Raw genomic sequence first — 25,723 nt, 5'->3', positions numbered from 1 at the left:
ATTTCAATGTGCCAGGTTTTGCTAATAGCTCCTTCCTTTGCCTGGAAATTTTGCTGAATTGCTGAGGAAAGCATTTGCAAAACATTTGTCTGGTTAGAATAACCCAAACAGTAAGATTTATTATAAACTATCTGCTGGCAGACATTTATTGACATTCAAATTAGGTTTTACTTAATGGTTTTTCAATGCTCTTTTCCCAAGAAATATCATTAACTGTTATTCTCACCTTAATGTCAATGGGCTAAAGTTCTAAATGTTCACCTGTTTTGTGAAAAGTGTCAAATTATCATAAAAGTAGCTTCAAGAAGAAAAAATTGAGGCAAGTACAAAATGTTAAACACCAAAAAATACATTTTTAAACTTTTTCCAAACAGAATAGTAAGCAATTAATGTGATAGAATTCATCTGAGAAATAGTGAGCACTCTGTAGTTTGTTGTAAAACAGAATTTTATAATACTAAGAATGGCTTGTGCACATTCTAGTTTAGATTCTCCTTATTTTTATCTGTGATTTGTTATGTATTACTTTAATTGCCTCAAACATAATTCTTAGAGTAGTCACTGTTAAAATTTAGAAACAATTAAAGGTTTAAGGCCTGTGATACTCAATTTTTCAAAAGGAAAAAGCACAAGAAAAAAATAGTTCTGCTATTTTTTATAGTACCATAATCTGAAAGATCTCCTTTATATTGCCTTATTATTGATACTACATGAAGTTTTTTCCCACATCTGTTGACATTATCTCTCAGATCTGTTTTGAATAAAAATAAGAACTGGCAGATAAAAGTAAAAGAGGTATCCTGTCATTTACTAAAACTTAATGTGTTTACTTCTCTCTCACTTTCCCTTAGAAAAAACAGAAAAACATTTTAAGAATAGGAATCCAGAATCTTGGTTCACCTTTGTGGGGAGATGATATTTGCTGTACAGAAAACTGTGACACGAGTCACAGCCTCACGAAGTTCCTCTATATACTCCGTGGGCTTCTGCGAACCTCTCTTTCAGCTTGTATCATTACAATGCCAACACACCTTATCCAGGTAAGAATTGCCCAAAACTGCTTTCTCCCAACTCATGGGTCATTGTTAAAGAGCAGTATATAAATGCTTTATAAATTATTTTCACGTGCCGTTTGTGTAAAAGAGATTTTAGATGCTTAAAATGCCAAAGCAGCAAGATATCTTTTAAGATTATTCAGTTCTTTAGTATCTATGGTTTTAATATACAGTGAGTATATGGTAACTTCATCTTTACTAATTTTATTATAATTTTTCTTGAATTTATTGTAAACTTGCTAATATCATTGTGACATGAGGTTAATTTTGCTGCAGTATCTTTTCATTGATCATAAAACCAATCTGAATATAGATCTTGAAGAGATATTTTTACACCTATGTATCAGCAGCATTATTCACAAGACCTAAAATATAGAAGCAGCCTGACTATTCACTGACAGCTGAATAGATAAGCAAAATGTGGCGTATCCATACAACAGGTTATTATTCAACCCTAAAAAGGAAGGAGATTCTGATGTGTGTTACAACAGGAGTAAATCTTGAGGACATTTTGTTAAGTGAAATAAATCAGTCACTGAAAGATAAATACTGTGAATCCATTTATATGACGTACTTAGAGTGGTCAAAATTATAGAGACAGAAAGTAGAATGGTGGTTGCCAGGAGCTGACGGCAGGAGAGGATGAGGACTTATTGTTTAATGGGTATAGAGTTTCAGTTTTAGAAAATGGAAAGAGTTCTGGAGATAGCTGGTGGTGATGGTAACACATTATGAATGTATTTAATACCACTTAACTATACACTTTAAAATGGTTAAAATGGTAAATTTTACATTATATATATTTTACCATAGTAAAAAAAATGGGGACGAAAGAAGCTGATCTGCATAAGAGTGGTCCCTTTCTTGCCTCTTGTTCAGATATGTGTGTGTGTGTATAAATTATTCTGAAGCTATACTCTCAGAAAAAGAAACCGATCTCCCCAGGGAAAGAAGGGTCTTTGTAAGATTTCTTCATCGGTTCAAAAAAGTTCTTTTCCTAAGAGTATTCAAATGGCAAGTTTGGAAGTATTTCTACAGTGAGTGTGTGTGTATGCGTGTGCAGTATACACATATACACTATGTGTGTGTATAAATATAAACTGCAACATGATACTAGAAATAACTGAAATATCTGCTGTAATGAAGGGAATGTGAAAGTCAAAATAACTAAATCACTGAAATCACTAAATCTTTTCTGATGAACATAATAAAACATTTTGATTTGGAGTAAACTATAGCAGAGAAGTTTTGAGGTTTGTTTTACTTCTCTAAGACACAGCAATTATAACAATGAGAGTAACCAGCAAGCGCTTTAGGTCAGTACCTAACAATTCTTATGGAATTTTTAAGTAAATGCTATTATTGTCTCCATTTTACTTATAAGGAAACTGAAGTAAAGAGAAATTAAGAAATTAGATCAAAGTTAAATACTTGAAAAACTATAATTAGAACCCAGAAAATCAGATTCTAGAATCATAGGAAAATAAGGGTTCACCTAAGCTAGGCTCCTGTCCTTGGATATGTTAAGCATTATCCCTGTTTTACAACTGAGATCTGAACTTAAATGACATATTCAAGCAAGTCAAAGAAACAAGGACTATATACTTGGTGACACTCCAGAGGTCCATGAGAACTTTACATTTAGTTAAATTAACAGAAATATAACAGATATAGTTGAAATTTGGAGGTCTATAAGAAGTCTAGTGCTTGAATAAGAATAGACATATAAATTAACAGAATAGAATTGAGAGTTTAGAAATAGACCCAGGCATCTATGCTCAACCAGTTTTCAACAAGGGCGCCAAGACCATTCAACAGGAAGAGAACAGCTTTTGAACAACTGGCAAGACCACTTGATAGCTATAGACAAAAGAATGAACTTTGGACCCTTACCTCATGTCATACACACAAAATAATTCAGAATGAATCACAGACTTAAATTTAAGAACCAAAACAATTATGAAACAAATATATGTATATATGTGATTTTAAAATTTATTCCAAGGGTGCCTATGCAATAAAGAAGAAAAAGAAAAAAAAAATTTTAAGCCATTTTTGGTAGTGATCATTCTTGCTTTTTCGAGAAGAGATTCCAAACCTGTTGTGAATGTTTGTGACAGTGATTCCTCTAAGCCTCTGTCTAAGGGAGGAGGAGTAATATTATAAGACCTTAGATCATCCAGTATTCACCACTGATTAAACAGTGGTTGAGATGATAAGGTGAACTGGATGTCTGAACATTAACCAGTGTTTGAACTTTGGTATTTTATAGATGTTTTTAACTTCTTATGTTACTGAAAAAGATATAATTTAAATTATACATTTTAAAATACCAATTAAGAGACTATTTTGAAGTAGAAATAGGAAATATGGTCAGACTTTGGTGATAAATACACCAGTCTCTTCCCTGAACAGTTTTGCCTAGCTATCATATAGTAGTCTTGTAGTCGTAATACCACTGGAGTTATAAAAAAAAATTCCTTGTTCTTTGAGCATGACACCTGACCATTTTTTTAATCCAAATACATAGGAGAAAATATAAAACTTAACAGTTTGCTAAAACCAGTCATGATATGCAATAAATAGCATATAAAAGTCTTAACTCTTAAAGACTGGCAAGGAAAATCACAATGTTTAGGCTAAGAGAATAAAAAGTACTTACAAAGCTAATTAAGACATATGCATATACAGAATCAGGAAGCTGTGCGTTTGTTTAATAAGAACTTACACTGGTTTCTGTAGGCCAGTTGCAGTCCTGAGATCTTTTCAAATATTAACTCATTTAATCCTTATATATCATCATCATTTAGTCCTATATTATTGGTACTGTCATTATTTCCATTTTATAGATAAGAAACAAGAGACTGAAAATTTCAGTGACTTTCCCAAGATCATACAAGTAGTAGAATGGCAAGATTTAGATCTAAGCAGGTCCCCCTTCAATTACCACACTCAACTACCCTGCTATTCTGCTTGGTACTAATGAAGTACTAAATAGGGCCAAAATTAAGAAGCAAACTGTGCACAAAGTAGCATTCAGTGATAGAAAGAACCTGGGCCTTGGAGAGAGACAGACCCAATTAGTTGCATGGTTTAGTCAAGTCTAACTTTCTCAGCCTCAGCTTCTTCTTTTCAAAAATTCGGAACATTAGCAATAACGTGGACTGACCCAGTGCTGGCACTTGGAAGGCACTCATTATATGTTAACGACTGTCACCTTCACTATTGTTACTTAAACAGACCTCCAAACTTGAGAATTTGAACAGAGATCGGATTCGAAAACTAAGGTATGTAAGTGCATCAAAGCAACAGATGTCTTCAGCTTTCTGCCTCTTTTCATGAATGACATAGACAAGATCTTCTCACAGGCAAGACAGGTTAGAAAGCATGGCTGAAGTCAAACGGCCATTGAAGTCTTAGTAACATCCCCTTGTTGTAACATGACTCTTTTTAACATCATACAGTAGCTTCCTCTCAATTATGACCAGTGCCACCCCTGAAGACTCTAATAAGTCAAACTTTAAATGGTGATTGAATAATTTAGCTTATTCAGTCAACAAATATTTATTGCAGGTACTATTCTAGGCATCCATGGGGATACAGTAGTGAATAAAACAAGCAAGGTCCCATCCTCCTGGAATTTTTTTCAATGTGAAAGATAGGATGGATGGAGCAGACGACTCGTATATGTATGTGTTTTGGATGCTTGAGCTGGATATTTGACAGTAAAGTGGATTTTTGCAAGAAATAGAAATGCAGTTTGATATCCTTGGAAATAGTGTCATATAATTAAACACCTATAGGTAATAGAATTGTGACACCTTTATTTGAATATGTTACATTAAGTAACACTAGATTAAAAATACATAAAATATCTATTCCTCTTAGACTGGAAAAACAGCCAATCAGTGTTCTTACTTTGGTTATTAGCATTCTGTCAGACTTGTACAGTAATGATTAGTTACCCTTTATTGTACTTCTGGCATGCTTCCCGTGTTTAATTTCATTGTCGAGAAGGAACACATAGTTAAGGAAATTACAAAGAGGGGAAAAAGTTAAAATAGGGAAAATAATGACACAGATTCAAAACTGATTTTAACATTGTTATAATAAGACTTTTGCAAGTAGAGTGAAAAAGAATTGTATTTGAACTATTTTGTGTTCAGCCTCACAACTTTGACCTTGATATAGTCTATTTCCTTTGGGTTAAAGATTATTTTCATCACAGCACAGGAAATAACAAGCATACATTGAAACAAATGCGTAAAAATAAATTCTAAATATCTGTTAGGTGAAAACACTAAAATTATTCATCAAATATAGTATGATTGACTTAAAATATATATACATGTATAGTCCCAAACAGTTTTCCCTGTAAGTGGTGTTATTATTCATATTGTGTCTTGCTAGAATACAGTTTTATTATCTACCCAAAGACACTTTATTAAAAATGTATGTGAAAATGGCCAAGTTAAACACAGACTTTGTTATATGCTGGACTGTGGAGTAAAGTGTCATTAGAAGGAGGGAAACTACGGACGGCTCCCCTATATTCCAGCATTACCCAGTTCCCAGATCCCTGCTGTGTAGTTGTTCCACTCGCCAAGAAGCCTGTTAAAGAGCCCCCAAGAGCATGTGTACAGCCCTCCATGTTAATAGTTAATTGGTGAGGATGGCGAGATGAGAGGACAGCCGAACATGTGGTCTCTCAGACTCAAGCCGTAGACAGACCTTTAGTTATAATAACAGCAGCTGCTCACATTCTCACAACTCAACTGTTCAAAACTCTGTTGTCGAGTGAAGGTTGTCGTGGATTGAAAAAGAAAGAGGAAAGGTTACATCTAAGAGAAGTAATTAAAACCCTACCTTGAAACTCTTCCTTCCTGTTATCTTAAGTAAGAGAATATTATTTCATCTTTGACAAACTTAAGTATAAATTTCCATATTATAGGTTGTTATATTTCAGCTACATTGAACATTCTGCTGTTTTTTTTTTCCCCATTTACTGGTAGAAACACAAATGTTTGTACACCATTCGAAATTTTTTAATGAGGTTTTTTTTTTTTTTTAACACAGTGATAACTTTGAAGCTGTTACAGTAGAATACTGTTTGATTTCCATATCTGGCAAGATACAGAACTGTAAGGTTTTCTGGTCTTATTATAAATGAGAACTGGCTTACTAGTAGCGAAATTTGTTATCCATTTCCAAATTATACAAATATTTTGTGCCTTTTAAATTAATATTATTTTTATTTCCCAGTGACAGTTCTGCTTAAGAAAAATGGTGACCAATAACATTTATTCTTTTCGGAGATAGAAACTTAGGTTCATGCCTTATTATGACTATACTGATGATGTGAAAAGAAAATAAATTTCCCCTAGCTTATGCATTTTATTTTCACAATCTGTGACAGGTTGTTCTTGAGTTATGTTTTTTATTGATTGAAATTACTTTTACCTGAAACTGTCAGGAAATAAATATCAAAGCACTTACAGTTGTAATTAAAATAGGAAAGGTTATTTTTCTATACCTTTCTCACAGCTTTCCTTTCAAAAAGAAAATTTACTTTTCATCACTGCTAATCTGTTCAAGCTGTCACAATCTACACTTCCAAGGAATTTTTAAATATAAACAACCCAATAAATTTCTCCTTAACTATAATAATGCAGGAATGGAAACTTCCTTGACATTACTGATGATAAAATATGAAGTAAGATTTTCTCATTCTGCCATAATTCTTAGTATTGCAAGTATTTAATGTATTTGCTATTGATCATTAGTTGGTAAACTACTTAAACCTTCATTTATTCAGAGCAGATTTCAGGTTTGAAACTGGCCTGTAATATATTTTTATTGGTCATCATTGGCACTTGGTCAATAATAGACTATTCAGTTTCTATCATATAGCCACTATTTTCCAGCAGTTTGATCTGTGGAATTTCCCTCCCCCTACCCCACCTCCAGCTATGTCACTGCAGAAACCTATCACTGACATTAGTTTGCTTGAGGAAAATTCATTTTCTGAAGAAAAGCAGGAAGCAAGGCCCTTTTTATATATCTCTTAAAAATTGAGTGGAGTTTTATTTAGTGTGTTATTTTAACTGATATAATTTCAAATATATCTTCTTTAATATTAATATATTAAAAACTTTGAACTCACTGAAGTGAATCATCCAGTATGTTGCAGTGTAGAGAAATTCAGAACAGACATTTTCACATCCATAAACTTTTGTGTTCATGCTGAGTATTTTAGCAACTAAACTCTAAGTCAAGCAATGGACAACTTTGGAACTAACTACTAATACGGGATTATGAAATGTGAACTCCAGTAACCTTGTGAATTTCTCTCAGTGTGAAATCTTTTATTCTTAAAACAAACTAAGAATAATTGTATGGTAAAGGAATAACAGACTCTTGTGAGTTTAAAAATATAACATTTTGAAAATATTTTTATGTAATTGTTGCTATGAGCATCATAATAGAAAGGCATAACAAATATTAAGGATGAAAATTACAGATTTAATCTCTTGATCATGACTATCAATTACTAAAGGATAAAGTCAGATTTTCTGGGTAACAAATTTTCATACTCTCAACTAAGAATCTGCCTTTATTTTTCTAGACCTTCTCAACTAATCTGATATAGTTTGTAAGAAATAAATATTTTTAAAAGTTTAAATAGAAATAATTTTTAAAAGTGAAATGAATCATGTTAAAATCATTTTAATTTTACATCATATGTGTCAAATTCCAGTCTTTGAAAATTTTGTAGCTTCATACAAGTTTGGTTGGGTTGTAAGCAGAGTCTGTTATTTTTTTTACAATAACAAATAACAGAACTGTGTTTCAGCTATACTCCTATACACTTGGATTTACAGATTTTTATAGCTTATATTTTATATTGCACAATATAGTATCTGATTAAATTTTAAATCAAATCTTAGCTTGTATTCATTATACATATATATCTGATTTACTTTCTTGGTCAAGGATATTTGAAAGTTTTTACACAGATAATCTCCAAATTGCTTATAAGTTTCTGTCTATATAGAGAATTAGGAGCAATGTATCTGCCATTTGGTCTTAATATCAATATGCATATTAAATAAGGACAGCATACTTAAAATTCTCAGTAAGATCCATACGTATCTTCAAAAGAAAAAAACATTTAGAAACCTCTTATTATAATTAACCAAAGCATATTCAATAAGGCATATAATGAAAAATAATTTTGGTTTTAAAGACTTTTTTTGCTTTGCCTAAAATTGCTTTATGAAGTTTTGGTTCATATAACAACTCATACCATAGTACCTTATAGTGGTGATGGTCATTAAAGTATTATTTAGAGTCAAAATTTTCAAATATATCAATGATAGAAATAGTGAAATATCTCATCACAGTATGGAGATTGAGTCATCTGTTCAGGCATATGGAATCTTTGGCTGCTGGACTGCATAGTCTTTATAATGCCCAGTGTCCAGGCGTGGACACAACTGTTCTGGGCGCAGAATCGGAAAGGGACTCTGCATTTTTTCTCCTTGAACATAGTAGAAGGGAAAAAAGGGAAGGGTCCTTAACATTATTTTTATTATAGAGTCTACTCTACTACATCACTTTTTTTTGTATACAGAAAAGAAATATAACTTTATTTAATTTTGTATTTATTTTACAAATAGAATTACTAATACTAAGCTTTTTATCTTTAGTGTTACAAGCTTTCTGAAAAATACCTGTAAGAAAATGCAAGTCTTGAATTATTCCTACTTATATACTTGCATGCATACCTTCCCTTAAAGAAAGATTACTGTCTTCAAAAGAAGGGTGCTACTTAGTTCTTAATACTGAGACAAAACATGCTTGTAATGAATTATAATTTAAAGCTGTTTAAGTACCAGGTCATATATTATATCCTAAACATTATATTTTAGCCCTTTGCTATTAATTGCATTATTATTACTATATAAAGAGTTCCTGCTTCTTTAATAATGTTTTCACACCCTATGTAGTTAATCTTTAATGTTGGGGAGGATAGGGGGAGAGATTAAATTAGCCTTGTAACCTCTCTCTCTTCCCGGTTGATGATGGAAAATAAAAGCTCTTAGCCACAAAATGTAACACTTAGAATTAATATTTAATTAGACTAGCAAATTGTACACTGTGGCTGAAAGCTTCCAAAGAGTTGTTAGTGCCACAATTGACCTACAGGTTTAATAATAACTCACTTCTAGAAGCAAGTGCCAGTTCAGCATAGTAGAGCCACTGTAAGAAAGTCCTGAGAGATTAAAATCAGCAAACCAAATGGCAGGCAGGGATTCCTGGGATGGAGCCTTCTGGAAAGCTGGGAGCTGGAATAGCTTTTAAGCCAGGATTCAGATGAGAACAGTGGGTGAAAAAGCTGATCCCTCCTGTTCTGGGAGCTTCTGGTTGTAGGCCAAAATCTTAGAACAGATTTTTACTAAATGTTTTTGCTGCAGCTATTAACTTACATTGAAAATCAAACATTGAATAATTTTTCTGTAAAATTTAACAAAATTTTTGTGTAAACATTAGTTCTTAATTTCTTAACATATTAGTACATAATATCTGTAAACTCAGATCATTAGATTATCAGATAGGTTTGGCGCTGTACATCTATGCTGTTTTGCTGTGACATGCTGTTTCCTTGTTCCCTGTATAGTTGATTTATATGGTTCATTTCTATATTATTTCATTACAGGGCATTATGCAGTGCCTGAGAAAGAGATTGTGAAGTCTGTAGCCCAAGAAATTTTTTTTCCTTCCAGAAGGTTTATATGTCAATAAACATAAATCAAGTGCATTTTTAATTTTTAAAGATGGACTATAAAGGCAGTGCTGTATTTGTTTATGCTTATATTGCAATTAAATTATAAGGTAAATAATTGGACCTCCTGGTGAAACATTGGATCCTTACATCTCTGGGAAATTAATCTGGTGAAAAAGATAGGATACCATGAGTTTGAAAATGTGCAAATACAAAACAGCCAACTAAAAAAAAGACACACCTTACATAATTTATTGGTTTTATCTTAAATAATTAAAGGAAAGCTAGTCATTAGTTACAAATTCAAGCAGGTGAGAACCTTGCCAGCAGAGGGAGTAGTCCTGTCTTCCGTCAGGTTCCCATCACTTTCCCACCTGCCTCAGCTTTTTTCCCAGCCAGTCTCCCATCTGGACCTGGCTCTGTCAGTCTGTTCCTGATGACAGGCTATAATTTTATACTCAATATGGGATTATTCTAAGCTGATTTTAAACTTTAGTATCTTTAACCTACCACTGCATCCCACACATCAGCTGGAGGCTCTGTTTGATATTTGGATATCAGCAATTGTTTTTCCAGGCAGGGTGTGAGCTTTTGGACATCCGCGAATTGCATTTTAAGGGTTTCATGTGTAAAGCAGTGAGCAAAAAATTTCTGATATAGGAAGTTACTCATAAAAGATTTAACAAAACAAGCAAATTTCCATGTGAATAATTTCTATAATATGAAACTAGATATATAGTTTATTAAAACTAAAATTAATTTTTAGTATTGTGCCATTAACTGTTCAGGCTATTCATTACAGTGTTTTGTTCAGTCCATTTATAAGGGTTTTCAGAATGCATAAGTTTTTTAATGTTTAATAATAGCATACTAAAAAATAAAACTGATGTAAAAAAATGTTCTGCAAAAGCGTGTAGTATTTGAGACCAGTGTACATGTAAATAATACTTCTGAAAATAACATCATGTGTTATTTTAAAAATGCTTCAGTTTTAAGCCAGCAATTTCACACCAAAATTTAGAATATTAGTATTTGATCACATAGAAAATATACAAAATACGGCTCCATTGCTTAATCTTAGTAAAATTTGGCATCATACTCAGCAGTTTCTTTTGCCCTTGAGGTAGGCTACTTTGTGGACATGTTTTAAGCATTAGAAAAAGGAGCCAAAATATGTTTGTTTTATGATTTCCCTACATGAATATTGGTATACAGTACAACCAAAAAAATGTTGGCAGTTATAATGTTTTAATTTACAAAAGCTCCTCCATATTTTAAAATTGTGACTTTGAGTAAAGTTCAGTATTAAATCTATAAAAGCTTAATTTAATACCCTTACTAATATATTAATATTATATATTAGCATACTTTTTAATAAAATTATATTCTTTCTTAAACTCAAAATAATTATGAATATGACTATTTCCCCACTTTCAATTTTTTTTTAATCAAATAATAATCTAATCCATAGAAGTAAGTGGCAAGTCTGGGGAAGGTGAGGGAAGGCATGTAAGAAGCTACAAACTGTGTAACTGTTTTGATTTTATTATTTCATAAGTTTGATTTCAGTTGAATGGAGAACTTAATAAGCATGGGAAAACAAATACCTCATTAAATATCCCTAGGTTTATCCTTTCATTCAAGCTTGTTTTTTTTTTATTACATGACCAAGAAAATGTTATGAGTTGTAGTATGATTGTGTTTCTAATATCGTTTTTCAGGATATGTTATTATAACTTGAGCTGTTAAGTAAAATACTTGCTTTTCTTGTGGTGATTCCCTCCCCACAGTAGACACACACATCATGTCACGTGGTAGGGTGAAACATAAAGTAGCATAAATATTTCTATTTTAACTTCACTATTAACTTAATAGTGCTGTTGTAGTCCCAAACCTGATGTGTGCCGTACTTGAGTGGAGCTCTGTCCTTCATACGGTGTGCTTTCTCTCTTTCTCATTTGAGTAACCCAAGAACTTATTCTAATTTGAGGCATTGCATAAATACTTTATGTCAGTTGGTTTATTCCTTTCAGGCTTCTTGATAATTAAGTGATTGGTTAATTACTTTTTACCTTTCTTGTTAAAATCTTTCCTGGAAGTATATTTTGTATTGGTGCAAACTGTCTCTTTTATGTTGCTGAGGTAATTAGGTCCCAGTGAGGAGGGAAACACTTAGGGTTTGATATAGTCTGACTGTTACTTAGTTACTCTGAATAAGTATCTCAAGTATTTTTATTAGAAAATGAAGGGAGCTTTTGATGGCAGTAGTTGAATTTTTATTTCTTAAAACAAAGTTCATGATTTTGATTTTATGAGCTTTGAATTGGAAAAGAGCATTAAACTAACCTTCCTTTATTTAAAATCCATTTAATGGATTTGGCGATTCCTAATAAAAAGAGGTTCCCATTCTATACAAGCAAATAGGAAACATTCTATAAAACCAAACAAGAAACAGTCAAAACAAAAACTCTGTGAAGTTTTTCTGTGAAGTTAAAACTGGAGTAAGAAGGTAGTCAACTGGGCATTCTGACGTGCCTTTTTTATCTGCAACATCATTTGACATAATTTAGATTTCCGTAATTAAGAAATTGCATTGCAACAGAAAGTTTTAAGAACCTTTTTTGTAACTTAACACAATGCTATTTGAGATTGCCAGCAAAGTCTTAAAACTCCTGGACCCTGGCTCTCTTCTCTTCTGGCTTCCCTCCTAGTCATGTCTTGGCTACTATCCAGAGCTGACAACTTTCACCCAGGACTGAAGGGGAGATTTGTCTAGTGTAAGAAAGATTTTTGAGTCATCCTAGATTTTCTCATCCAGATGGGCAAGTAGGAGGGGTGGCAGTATCATTGTATATATGTGGGTGATATCATTATGCCATGCATGCAGTGTAGCAATTAATTTACTCATACTTCTGAGTTCCAAATATCCTTCTTCAGATGTTCCTTACTGGCAACTATATTGTATTAACTTCAAAATTAATACAAAAATTATTCAAAATTTATGTCTAAGTAATGGATGCACAAATACCTTTACTTCTCCATTTCTAGATATATACATATACTATAGACCAAAAAGGTTTCACATCTTAGCTAATAACATAAAAACACTTAGAATCTTTTAAGATGAGAATATAGAAGTTCCAGTTTCAAGATCTCTGCTAAAATCATTATGCTAAAGCTGTCTGAATGTTTCGGGTTATAATAAGGCAATTTATTATCCATAATGTGTTCTTCCTAAAGTGAATTGTGATTATTATGCTTTTAAGGGTTTTTAAAAGCAGTTGATTTTAGATTCTTTTAAATAAATTTACCCACCTTTATCTAAAAGACCATTTAGTATTCATGCTATGATTTGAAAGACCTTTTGACGAGAGTAGTTTTAAGATAGGATTACATCAATATACCACCCTCCCTGTGAGCCTTGGAGGTAAAGAAGTAGCTCAGCACTATTTGAACTTTTGAAAAGTAAGTACATTTACATGCTCAAATATCTTTTATGCTCTTCCAAATAACTGGAAGACTGAAATGAGTTTATAATTAAGTTTTATCTCATTCAGAAACTTAGATGTTATTTTCATGTAATTTCTTGTGCTTTTTATTTTATAGACATTTTTCAAATTCTATAGAACTTTCACAATTAATCTTGTTTGCCACATTACATAAACTGTTTTCCAAAATTGCTGTGCAGAAAGCAGTAAAGTCACTGTTAAATGTAACTTATTTTATGGTAATATTAAAAAGTTTATTCTTGTTCTCATACTTCATAGAAGCTTTTAAGATAGAATTTAATTTGTAGTTTTTAACTGATGTAAATCTACGGAACTTAGACGCGTAATAAATGAAATACATGAATGAGTTTCTGAGATTTTAAAATCTAGGCTATCTGTATATTTTATATTAATTCATTAGTTTTCCTCTGCAAAGTAGACAATTGATTGTTTTAACCCCCCACAAAATTTCTTTAAAAGACTTACAATGTAGACAGATATTACAGGAGAAGTAGTTTATTTAGTAAATTTTAAGGTTAAAGTAAGGAAAGAAATCCTCTTTGAAATAAACAGATGTCAAGTTGACCACTTAAATATGCAGGACCTTGCTTATATCCTACTAGCATGGAAGACTAAATCCATCCTTAAACCTTACAATTTCTATTATTCATATCATTAAGAAAGCCCTAGTTTATATAACTGAAATCCTAATAGTTGAATTCCAACAGAAATTGACTTTTATAATTTTAGCTTCAGCTATTTAGATACAAAGGCTTAGTCTTCTAGTATAGATAAAAGGAAATCTGACCTTTTTGATTAAGAAATATTGTCAGTAGCCTTTATAAGTGCTTGTTCATCTGAGGGTCCATGACAGGAGTACTCTTCCCAGTTGAGTTTATCCTAAAAATGAAATGATAAGAGTCTGCTGGTTGTTATCTAAGATCCTTCTTAATGGGAGAACCACATGGTTATTCTTCTCCCTCTTGTTCTCACCCTCTACAACCAACTCAGCCTTACCCCACCCCCACCCCAACATTGTTCAGTACTCAGCACAATGAATCATTTTCAAGTTGACTCATTGTGAACTGTCTCCCAGCTGTTGGAATGTCTGGCAGACATTTTTGTTTGGGTGAAGAATAACTGGCTGAAACCCAACCTGGATGAGTTTGATATAATGGTCTTTGGCTAAAGAAATATTGAGAGGAGTGTGTTTATGGCCTCTGAAACCCCTGTTATTCCTGGAGTAGGACCATCCCCTGTGGCATAGAACTGAAAGTAAGGGATCAATCTGGATTATTTTCTCACCATTGAATGAAAAATTGCCTTGAAAAAAAATAGGCATTTCCAAATGATGTTTGTTTTTCTATACTTGGTGCCCCTGTGATTGAAACTATTAAAGACAATTAAGGATAATTATTTTTGCTGCTTCCTTTTAAAAGTTCTAATTCAAAGGCTATGATATTCTTTTTATAATATACATTTCTACCTACAGAGGAGTTTCAAAGTACTGCCCTAGATGTGAGTTAACTAGTCACTTTAGCATAATATTTAGTGACAGATTACTGTGTATTTCAAACCAGGTCATATTGACCAGCCCTCTTTTATTTTTTATTCTTATACAGTATTTATTAAGAGGACTTAAGAAACAGGGGAATACCCATAAGCTCAATAGTCAATCACATTTTCAGAAAGTGAACGTATGATTATATCTGGACTTTTCTTCTACAGGGATATAGTATCAGACTGTAAGTTGTCCCTACTGTTTTACATTTCCCATCCTTCTTCAGAAGATTAGTTTTTAAATGGTAGACATTACCAGTGTGTAAAATAGGAGTTTCAAAGTTATCAAAATTTTGTAAGCAATAATTTTTTTCAACTTATCTAGGTCTCCAGATCAAACATTTGTCTAAGATGTTATAACCTTTAAAATAATTTACTAACCTATCACCCTGTCAAGGGTTATAAGGCAGACTGAATTTTTTTAAATAAAATAATTCAAGAAAACCTGAAGAATATTAAATGGTTATACTTTTAATTGTTAAATTTGTTATAGCCTTGAAATTCTGGGTATTTTAGAACTATCGATATTTAAAATGTGATGTATTTTTATATTACATTATATACATTGTGTACATAATGTACATTATATACACTATGTTTTATAATACATTGTCAGCAGTACTTTTGGTTCAGGTCTGATAGTGTTGGGAAGAAATGGGGGGCTCCTAGTCTAGTGCTGGTCGTCTAGCACCTTTTCTTTGCCTTTATTATTAACCCAGAGCCAAATAGCAGCATCTGGAAAGAAAGAATGAAGACTCCAGAGCTAGTCATGCTGCAGACTCCTAGCTGCAGACCCTCCCATGTTTCTAATATGATAACAGAGGACCTCAGCTGTTACAGGGCTGGGACCTGGTCCCAGCTGACAGATGATAGTGGGACCTTGTCTTCCATATTCTACTTACTGTATACTGCTTCTGAATCCTAGTGTTTATCAGATTTTTCAATGGACAGTGGATAATTTGAAAAATAATTGCATATGAAAATAAAGGTAGCTTTGCCTCTTAAGAGAAAAAGTACTTAACGTTTTCTACAAAAACTAAGGCACACCCCCTCAGCTCTTCAAATTAGAATAGCATACCTTGATGGGCTGGAATTTTCAATTAAGGGCTTATTTTTCATCCAGTTTCCTGCCCGTGGTAGCTTTAACTTTTATTTCTCTATGTTGATAGTATGTGTTCTCTACAATTTGTCATTGAGATGGCATAATGACACTGTCTAGATGCTATATTTTAAATATAACATGAGTGTTTTGTTTCCTTGTTTTACAGAATAAAGCAGTTATTGCTCGTGTTACAAACTTGTCAGATACAGTAGTTGGTCTGGAATCATTTATTGGTTCTGAGAAAGAAACCAACCCGTTATATAAGGATTATCATGGTAAGCAACACCTTTAAGAGTGAAAGGGGCCTGTTCTTGTTGCCTGGAAGAATCTTGACAAATACCTACCATCATGTAACATGTATTTTATTTTATAATAAATCTGTTAAATGTTTTTCCTTCCTGGCCAGTTTTTTATGGCAGTTTGTCACCAAGCTACATTAACTCTATGAACCATGGTAACTATTTGAAAAGTGTCAAACCCAGGTACTAAGGCATGGCTCAGTCAGAGGTACATTTTGTACCTAAAGTTGCTATGAAATCAGTCATACTTATTAGCCATATTAGAAATAAATATTATATTAATTATAATAACAGCTATGTATAGTGGTTTATACTTTACAAAGCTTACCTGTATGATAAATAAAATTCATACAATATTATAGTTTAAAAGTCCCAGTCAATCACATTTTCAGAAAGTGAACATCTTTTATTATATTTGGACTTTGTTCATTTTGTTGCTGGAGTTATAAGCAAATTTTAAAGTATTACTACCCTAGTATAAACACTGGTCAATTAACCAGGCTTTTTACTTTTATTTTTTGAAGCTATTAATAATGTTTTAGTCATTTGGTTAATTTGGGGATTTTTTTTTAAATAAAAGTTTCTATATAGAACTGTTGAAATAGGATAAGTTTAGTAGTTATTCTTATCTGAGCTCGAAACTGAATATTTTAAGTGAAGTGAAGTTGCTCAGTTGTGTCCAACTCTTTGCGACCCCATGGACAGTAGCCAACCAGGCTCCTCCGTCCATGGGATTTTCCAGGCAAGAATCGAGTGTGATAAATAATAGATTTTTACCTGTTTCCTTTTTCTGAGTAAATACTAATTATTTCTATTATTATTGTGGAACTGCTAACTTGCATGGAAACCTTAGTCTAAAGACTGAATACCTTATTTGAAGCCTGCTACAAGATCATGTAAGATTGTGATCATAGGACTGTGGCAATTTCTAGAGTCTATCAAATAAAAAAGTATACTTATAACCACCAGTGCTTTGAAGAGTTGACATAAAACTTTCTAAAAAATAATGAAATAGCACGATCTAATAGTCAAATATTTTTTAAAAGGCTAGAAAATATAAACTATGAACACAAAGTATGTAAAGTAATTTACCTCATGATCATTGCATAAGAGTGCGTTTGGTATCAGCCCAGATTAACTCTCTGTATATTATTCATTTACCGTGTTATTGTTTGCTTTGATAGAGAACTATTCAGATTAAACTATTTCCCTTTCTTTTTCTAAAATTTATATTAAGCTGTAATTGATGTATAATACTGTATTAGTTTTAGATATAGAGCATAATATTCTGTATATACTGAGAAATTACCACAATAATTTTAGTTAACATCCATTACCACACATAGTTACACCTGTTTTTCTCTATTAATGAGAATTTTAAGATTTACTCTTTTGGAAACTTTTAAGTATATGATATGGTATTGTATAGTCACCATGCTGCACTTTATAGCTCCAGGACTTAAGTATCTTATAACTGGATAAAATACTTTATTATTTACATTTTCTTTTAAAACAACTCAAGTTAAACATTACCTATATAAGTTATATCTGAATATCATTTATAAGTACTAGGAGTTTATAGGTTTAGTATAATATAAATGATATTTTATATTCAAAAAATATTATTTTGATTGAAACATTTCAAGGATTGAAAAGCTTTAATTTTTTGTACTGTACTCTCTGGACTGATCATTTTTTTTCCCACAGATGAGTGGGTGGTTCTGATGATGAGTAAAGTTTCTGTTAATAAGAAGGACCTGACAATCACTGATACACTCTGTAAAGCCTCCTGATTTAATAGTTAGCTAAACAAACACTTGCAAGGTTAAAATGAGAAATGTGCAAATGTATGGTGTGATTATTTCTAATATATTTTATTAAAAAGCTCCATGTGGGATATTTTTAATTTGTATGTAAAAGCTATCTTCTTAATAACAGTTTTTGCATTTTTCTTAAGTTTAAAAAATTGTCAGATATTTTAGTGATATTTTTGAAGAGGCCATTTCTAATGGAGGTTGACCTTTTTTAAACTAACAATAATACATTATTAAGCATCCAAATACATACACACAAAAAACTATATATTGTACTAGTGAAGCAGTTACATAAATAAGATTTATCTAATTTGTTCAAATGTGGCTTTGCCTTCTTCTTAATGTTGAGGGATCAATGTCTTTGGAATGGTGATTTTTAAATATGGGGTGAGTCAGGCAGAGAGATGCACTGAAGAGTCTTCCATGTCTTCATCTGTGGCAAATGACCCTGAGTTTAGTCAGAAACTGCATTAAGCTGCACAAAACCATCCAGTGCCCTTGTCAGAAAAAATTAGCAAGTGTTTCTACTGACAAGAGGCCAAAGCTCACGGTTTACCTAGCACTGTTACAAAGCTTATAACAGCTCCATAAAGGTCTGACATGCCACAGAAATGAGTGTCTTGGGATGGCGTGGGGGTTAATGTTTGATCCTAGAGTGTGCTCTGAAATGTAGTTTTCTTCAGTGGTTTGTTCAAGTCATTAATAAGGTGAATAAAATGAAATACTTTTCATTAGTGCTTCACTGATTATCAGTAACCCATAAGCCTTGTTTTGCTGGCTGCTTACTGGTGCATTTAATAAAATAAAGATCACTCAGTGGTGCCGTGGGCAGCACGCAAGGTGATAGCCATATTTGCTTACTGTAAATACAAGAGAAAATCACACACAAGCCAGCTGTAGTTTTGACAAGTATTAAGATCCCTCTTTACATCTGTACTTCTGTACCAAAGTGCAATTAGTTTTCCTCGCACAAGGATTTCTGTTTATCTTATTCTGCCTGATTACTTGAGTATAATCACACCATTTGCTTCATTGCTCCTGGTAGTAAGCTCCAGTTTTAAAAGGGGGAGGATGCTTGTGTGTAAATTTACAGAATTCTGCTGTAAGACTCTTTAATTTATGCATCCAATGGCAGCGTGTTTGAATTTTTTTTCTTTTCATTTCCTTTCCACAAGGTCTTATTCATATACGGCAGATTCCTCGGCTTAATAACTTGATTTATGATATATCAGATGTCAAAGACTTAGCTTTTAAATTAAAAAAGAAGCTATTCACCATTGAGGTAAGAGAGAATTTTTATGTTTGAGTTCACAGTCTTGAGGTAAAAGTCTCTCTCTCTCTTTTTTTTTTTTTTACTTTAATGCAGTTCATAGGAGATATTTCATGCTTTTGCTGTTCTTTGGCTGTAACAGAATAATTTATTTTAGACATTCTTTTTTATCTTTTATTCTAATGGTATATCAGAAGAGTACAGCAAAAATGATTTTCTTTTAAATGTCTGTTAAAAAGTAAGCTCCAAACTTACATGGTAAGTATGATATGCATATTTCCAAGGCATTCAAAAGCATATTTAATTAAATGTTAATGAGCTGTGCTTATTTATGTGTGGAATGTGAATGATACCCACAATTGTGTATGCCAAAGAATAGAGGATTCTTATCTACATTCTAAAAGCAGGTTTCTTTACTATTCGTGAAATCACCATTCTGCTTTCTGTGCTGAATAAAACAAAGTATAATTTACACTAGTGTCTTTAAGTAAATTTCTACAGAAACTTAAACATTTTTGTGACTTTTATGCCAGCAATAGTGACAGAAAGTAGTAGTACAAAAGATTTATTTCAACTTAATCTTGCTAAAGAGCAAATGAACACAGCACTATTAAGCAATTAAATTGATGTATTTATTAACGAAATAAATGCTCAGAAGAGAGAGAGAGAGAGATGGCTTTTGGGTGATGTGATAGTTATCAGTATAGTCGGTGCATTTTTTTTTTTTAACAAAGACATAAAACAGCCAAGCAGCCTTGACAAACCATTTTGTTTAATCTCTTTTCAAATGAAAAGCTCTTAAGCAGGCCACTTGTCTTAACTGCTTGAAACCATAAAAAGAGAGAATTGCCACCAATAAATTAGCATATTTTTAACTTCATCACCAAATGATGGTCAATGTGGCTTGGCACTGCTTTGGTGTTTGGGACTTCACCCTTAAGTGACCATTCTGGCCCTTTTTTGACCCTCTGCCCTCTTTAGCTGGCCACTTGATAAGGTAACTTAATGGTTCTCTCTCTTTTTCTCTTTCCCTTCACATTTGCAAGTAGCACTAACCTATAAATCATTGTAAGGGCCCTATCCAGTGACAAATTAATGTGCCCTCCTCCTAATTAATGGTCATCAATGTCCTTAATTATCTAATCCTATTGAGAGCAGTTAATAGTTAATCAGGCAGCCAGTTCTTCAAGCAGGTCATCTCTGCAGGAGTGTTGGAAGTTTCTCATCTGGGGATACTCCCTTCAAAAGCCACTTAAAGCCAAAAGAAGGAGAGTGTAGAAATAGTGATTCTTGAGCTAATTTGCCGTAGTTCTCGAAAGGAACCATTGAAATGGAACCCAACACTGTAATTGTTCAATATTGCTTCAGTTTTTCTGATGGAATGTAGAGTAATTTACCATAATACTGCCAACACTTTTAGAGAGATAAAGTTAACAGTTGTTAGCATCACGAGGAACGCATGCCTCCTCATTTTCTTTTAGGTTGAATTTATGTATTTAATGAAAGATGTAAGATTTTTTTCTCCATGTGGCACCTTTCTCCCAAGATGAGTATTCTGATAACCAGGTCTAAGGTATCATGCCTGTCACCATACAAACTAAGCAACAAGAATCCCTAGTGAAAAAAATATTGAACCCTGAGAAAATGGTTAGCACAGTAATATGAATTCATAAAAATATGAATGCTTACTCTCTCTCTCTCTCTCTCTCTCTCTCACACACACACACACACAACTGGGTCTTTTTTCATTAGTGATAAAGGACTTATATAATATCAAGTGGGACCGCTCCTTTGAATAACTTTAGGTTCTCATAGTGACTATATGTTGCCACTGGAGCTGATAAAAGATCTAGGTTTCTCTTCCATTACTCTCTCTTCCCACTATTCTAAACTAAGGGAACCAATATAATTGGTCACCCTATGATTTGGAACCAGTATTTGAAAACGAAACACAAGTAGGTGGTGGTTCTTTTTAAAGTTAATACTCAGTACAGTTGACCAAATCCTTTACCTTTTGGGCTTATAACCTAATGAATATGGTTTTTTCTTAAGTATAGAAATAAAAGTGAAACATATTCTAAATAACTTATTTGTTTATGCCATAGCATTCAATTTAGTAAGTAGAAAAAATACAATTAAAGAATCAAAGCTAACAAAAGTACATACATATAGGATAAAATCATATACTTCACAAAAAGATTTGGTGCTTTAAATATAGCACTAAATTATATGTTATAAAATACATACGGAAACAGGTAGGAAATCTGCCAGGTGCTGGAAAGATTCCTTTATCAAGTGACAGTGTTTTAATATGCTCAACAAATAAATATCTTTTAAATCTGCCTCAATATTTAAAAAATGAGGAGATGTACACTACAATAGTGTGTAAAGTTTGAGGCTCTAATGTGCCAGACATTGAATCCATTTCTTACTTTCAGAAGGAAAGTTGGTTTTAGCAGGTAAAGCAAAAATAACTTAGTTCTGATTCCAGGCAGGTAGATTTGTTACATGTTGGAATTTACTGTGAGTAACATGGTCTCAAAAGGTGGCACAAGTGGAAATTAGGGACAGAAGAAACAAGTAAAAACCCTCATGCCTATTTTTAGCATCCCTTTTCTTTGATTTATTAAATCATTGCCTTTTTTACGTATGAAAACTGAATATGTTTTTATAACAGCTACCCAGGGCCTCTAATAGGTAGAGCAACTTTAATCAGTAATCTCTAATTTCTTTGAGTGATTTGGAGAAGGCGAAAGTATATTTCTTCCTTTTCGGAGCATGTATTGGTATTTGTCCAGATTCAGGTTGGAGCATTTGTCTAATCACAGTAAATTTTTACTGATACTTAGTATTTGTCAATTATAAAGTTGTATAAATTAGCCCCCCCTACCAAAACAACAGCAGAATCATGTCTATAGGAACGACCCTGAAATCCTGGGATGCATTCTGAATAAGTAAAAGAGAAAGTTTAAAGTCGATTCAACATGGCTTCAGGTTAAAAGAAAAAGCTTTCCAGTTCTCTGAATGTTGATAATCTTTGTAAATCATACATAGTAATTCTCTAGCAAATATGATGAGCATATTTGATTAACCATAATATACTATTTATTTCTTGACCTTACCATAGCTCCATTCACTCATAGTTAGCATTTGTTAAGCCTTTATTGCATACCTGGCAGTATTCTGGCTTATTATATTTTCTATATTGTGATTAAATATTTTATATGAAAAGACTTTAAAAGGTATAACAATAGACTAGATATATAGAAACTATGTCCTTTTCATCTTTGTATTTATCTATCCCCAAACTAAGAATAGTCATAGACTTAGTAGGTATCAAGTCTTTGCTGAAATATATGTAATGCAGATAAATTGTAGAGTTTAAAGAATAGCCCAAATAATGCAACTATAAATATTATGTAAGTTCCACTAGTCAGGTGACCTATAAACACTACCTTTTCAGTTAAGTTCTATAAAATGTAGAAGCTGGTTATATAACTTCACTTCCAAGCTGAAATAACTACTTAGATTTGTAGTTTTTCAGTTTCTCTAATTTTCTCTAAGGCTTTTCTAACATTGGGATCCTCATTAACCAGTTTTATATCTGTATTAGTAATTACGGTGTAATTATAGTACCTAAGAGATTTGGTAGGATTTGAAATGTGACTGCATTTAATTTGATGACATCATAAGATTAGCATTTACCTGAGTTTAATATTATTGTACTGTTTTAATTTTGTATTGTTCAGTTTGGTCATATCTTAACACACTTTAGTAATCAAGTTTTCTAATATAAATGATAATAATGTGTTATAACGTTAGATCCAGACTCCACAAAGGTTATTACAAACATGTTTTCTGCTTTGGTGATGGGATTGTTTTCCAGCTCTAAGATTCAGTGTTTTGAAGTTCACATCAGGAAGTGTGGTTAAGGGGTATGCTGAAATAAGCAAAAGACTGATACTGTTCATTGCAAATTTTCAATATAAGGATAAACAGTACTTATATAGCCTTTTAATTGGTTCAAAAATAGTATCATAAATATCGTATTTTGTACACTAAATGAATACTAAAAGTTCAGAAAATCAAAGTAAATCAGCTTTACTCAAAGTTGTCTCTTATACTTTGCCCCTAATTCAGAATACAGGACCTCAGCACCTCTCCAGTCACCAAGAACTTTTTCTAACAGAATAATTGATTAACTGGCATTTATTAACTGTTATTTTTACATACTTAGTAGATTTATTCATAAGTATTAAGACCAGAATAGTATTTTCCATCCATATAAATTTGCTTTATATTAATAGAATAGTATACTTGATAGGATTCAGTAGAATTTTTTTGAGATTTTTTACATGTTAGAAAAGCATAGGCTTTTGCAAACTACAAGAATGTCAGTCACTATGACAACCTTGGAAAATTTAGAGTATTGCATGCTATCTTTGATCCTAGGTTTCCTTACTCCACTACTTTTTTTTTTAACAGCTTTACTCGTTTTTAAATGAGAAGTAGAAAGATGAGTGCATGCTTACCATATCTAGAGGTAGGGACTAGGGATAGTTATCTGTCAATTCACAGTTATGTCACTAAAATTTAAAAAGTAGAAGCAGGACTTCCCTGGTGGTCTAGTGTTTAAGACTTGGCCTTCCAATGCGACTTCGCCTTCCAATGCAGGGGCTGCAGGTTCAGTCCTCAGTTGGAGAGCTAAGATCCCACATGCCTCATGGCCAGAAAACCAAAGCATAAAACAAGCAGTTTTGTAACAAATTCAATAAAGTCTTCAAAGATAGTCCACATCAAAAAAAAAAAACAACTTTAAAAATAAATAAATAGCCAAACATATATGTGTGGCTCGGGAGCATTATTAAGTTGTAGTACCATGAACCATGTAGTCCAGGTAAACCTTTCTGATAATGATGCCCTGCATAAGTATTAACTGGTATTTCAAATCCCAAATATACTGCAGTCAGCAAAAGAAAACCAAAGTGGAACATAGACATCTATTCATATAGATAAAATCATTTGTCAAAAGTTAACCCAAATTAACATTCTGGAACAGTAGAAATATTTTATACTGTTCACAGTTTAATGTTCACTTTATTACCATCTCCATATTTGCACTTTCATTCTCAAGTGATGTAGTCATACAGTAATATCATACAGGTTTCACAGCATCTCCAGAAGCTGGGTTACTATTCTGCTCTATATATTTCACACATCACAGTGAACCTATCAGAAGTGCATACCACCTTAAGAGGAACGGTTTTGAGACTCTGTCTAATCCTATTTCTTCCCACTTTGGAATCTTAATTAGAAGAGATAAGGGGGAAAAAAAAACATCATTTAACTAAATTATTGTCCTGAATCTGTAGCAAAAGGTATAATCCGCAATTGGGCCAATTAGTGAAGCCCACAGTTAGCTATGCTGCAGCGAACAATTTGATTAGATCTGACACCATCCTAGTTCCCACTGTTGTTTTGCCAGGTATGATGGTCAGACTTCAAAGAGCTTGAGGCATCAGCAGGGCAAGGTTTGGAGGCCAGCTTAGGTCCGGTTGTTAATCTCTCTGCTAAAACCACAGCAGCTCTCACACAAAACAAGCTTACACGACACAATCATGCGGTATTAAAGTTAGGCTTGAGTCATGTCAATTTGCCTTTGATTTTTTGATGATTGACCAAAGATGGCTACATGACTAGACACATGCTAAAAGTATACTGATTAGGTAAGTTCCCAAAATATTTGAAGTATTTTTTAACTTCCTATATAAATGTTGTGAAAGCTTATCCCCTTTGATCAAACTTCCAAAGTAATAGTACTATATTGCGGGGGTGGGGTTGCGGGGGGTGAGTGGGAATGAGTGTTTCTTACTGGCAGCTTGAATCCCAAACTTTTCACTTACTGCTTCGTAAAAATTTGTCTTTACATTAATAATTCTTTCAGGAGAATGTAAAAGGAAATTGTTTCTAAGTGGTAAGCTTTTTAAAAATCTATTACATGCTTTGAAAGAAAGAACATTTTTCCCTGAGTCATTTAAGTTCACTGACAATTTTTCTGAAATTTCTTTATAATTATTTTCTACTTATATGTTGAGTAAAGTGCCCTTCCAGGACTTGATTGCATAAGTGTTCTTTTCTCTGCATTCTGATTTGTTGGAATATTGCAGCAATAGTGACATGTTTCCATTCTGAGAAAAGCCTAAGGCGGCTTTAGTATTATTCCAAATGATTGAAGCTGCCATCTTGCTGACTTTCCCTTAGGCAGCATAAGGCCTGTTTGCTTTTGTGTTCATTTCACATACTTCCTGTGAGCTGGGCTGGCAGAACATCAGTGCTTCATTTGGCAAGGA

General features: G+C 32.8%; 1 protein-coding gene across 2 annotated transcripts in view; it reads left to right on the top strand.

The window, feature by feature from the left end:
- Window positions 1-25,723, top strand: part of ELP4 (elongator acetyltransferase complex subunit 4) — a 257,476-nt gene that overhangs the window by 105,226 nt on the left and 126,527 nt on the right. For both annotated transcript variants that reach the window (XM_027562744.1, XM_027562743.1), the window contains exons 7-9: window positions 852-1,040; window positions 16,157-16,265; window positions 19,279-19,385. In XM_027562744.1, the coding sequence (XP_027418545.1) occupies window positions 852-1,040; window positions 16,157-16,265; window positions 19,279-19,385 (405 nt within the window). The remainder of the gene's footprint in view (window positions 1-851; window positions 1,041-16,156; window positions 16,266-19,278; window positions 19,386-25,723) is intronic.

This window comes from Bos indicus x Bos taurus, chromosome 15 (assembly GCF_003369695.1).
Source record: "Bos indicus x Bos taurus breed Angus x Brahman F1 hybrid chromosome 15, Bos_hybrid_MaternalHap_v2.0, whole genome shotgun sequence".
NCBI classification, from domain to species: Eukaryota; Metazoa; Chordata; class Mammalia; order Artiodactyla; family Bovidae; genus Bos; species Bos indicus x Bos taurus.
Note: the sequence above shows the minus strand (reverse complement) of the source record. Positions and strands in the feature narration are given on the sequence as shown.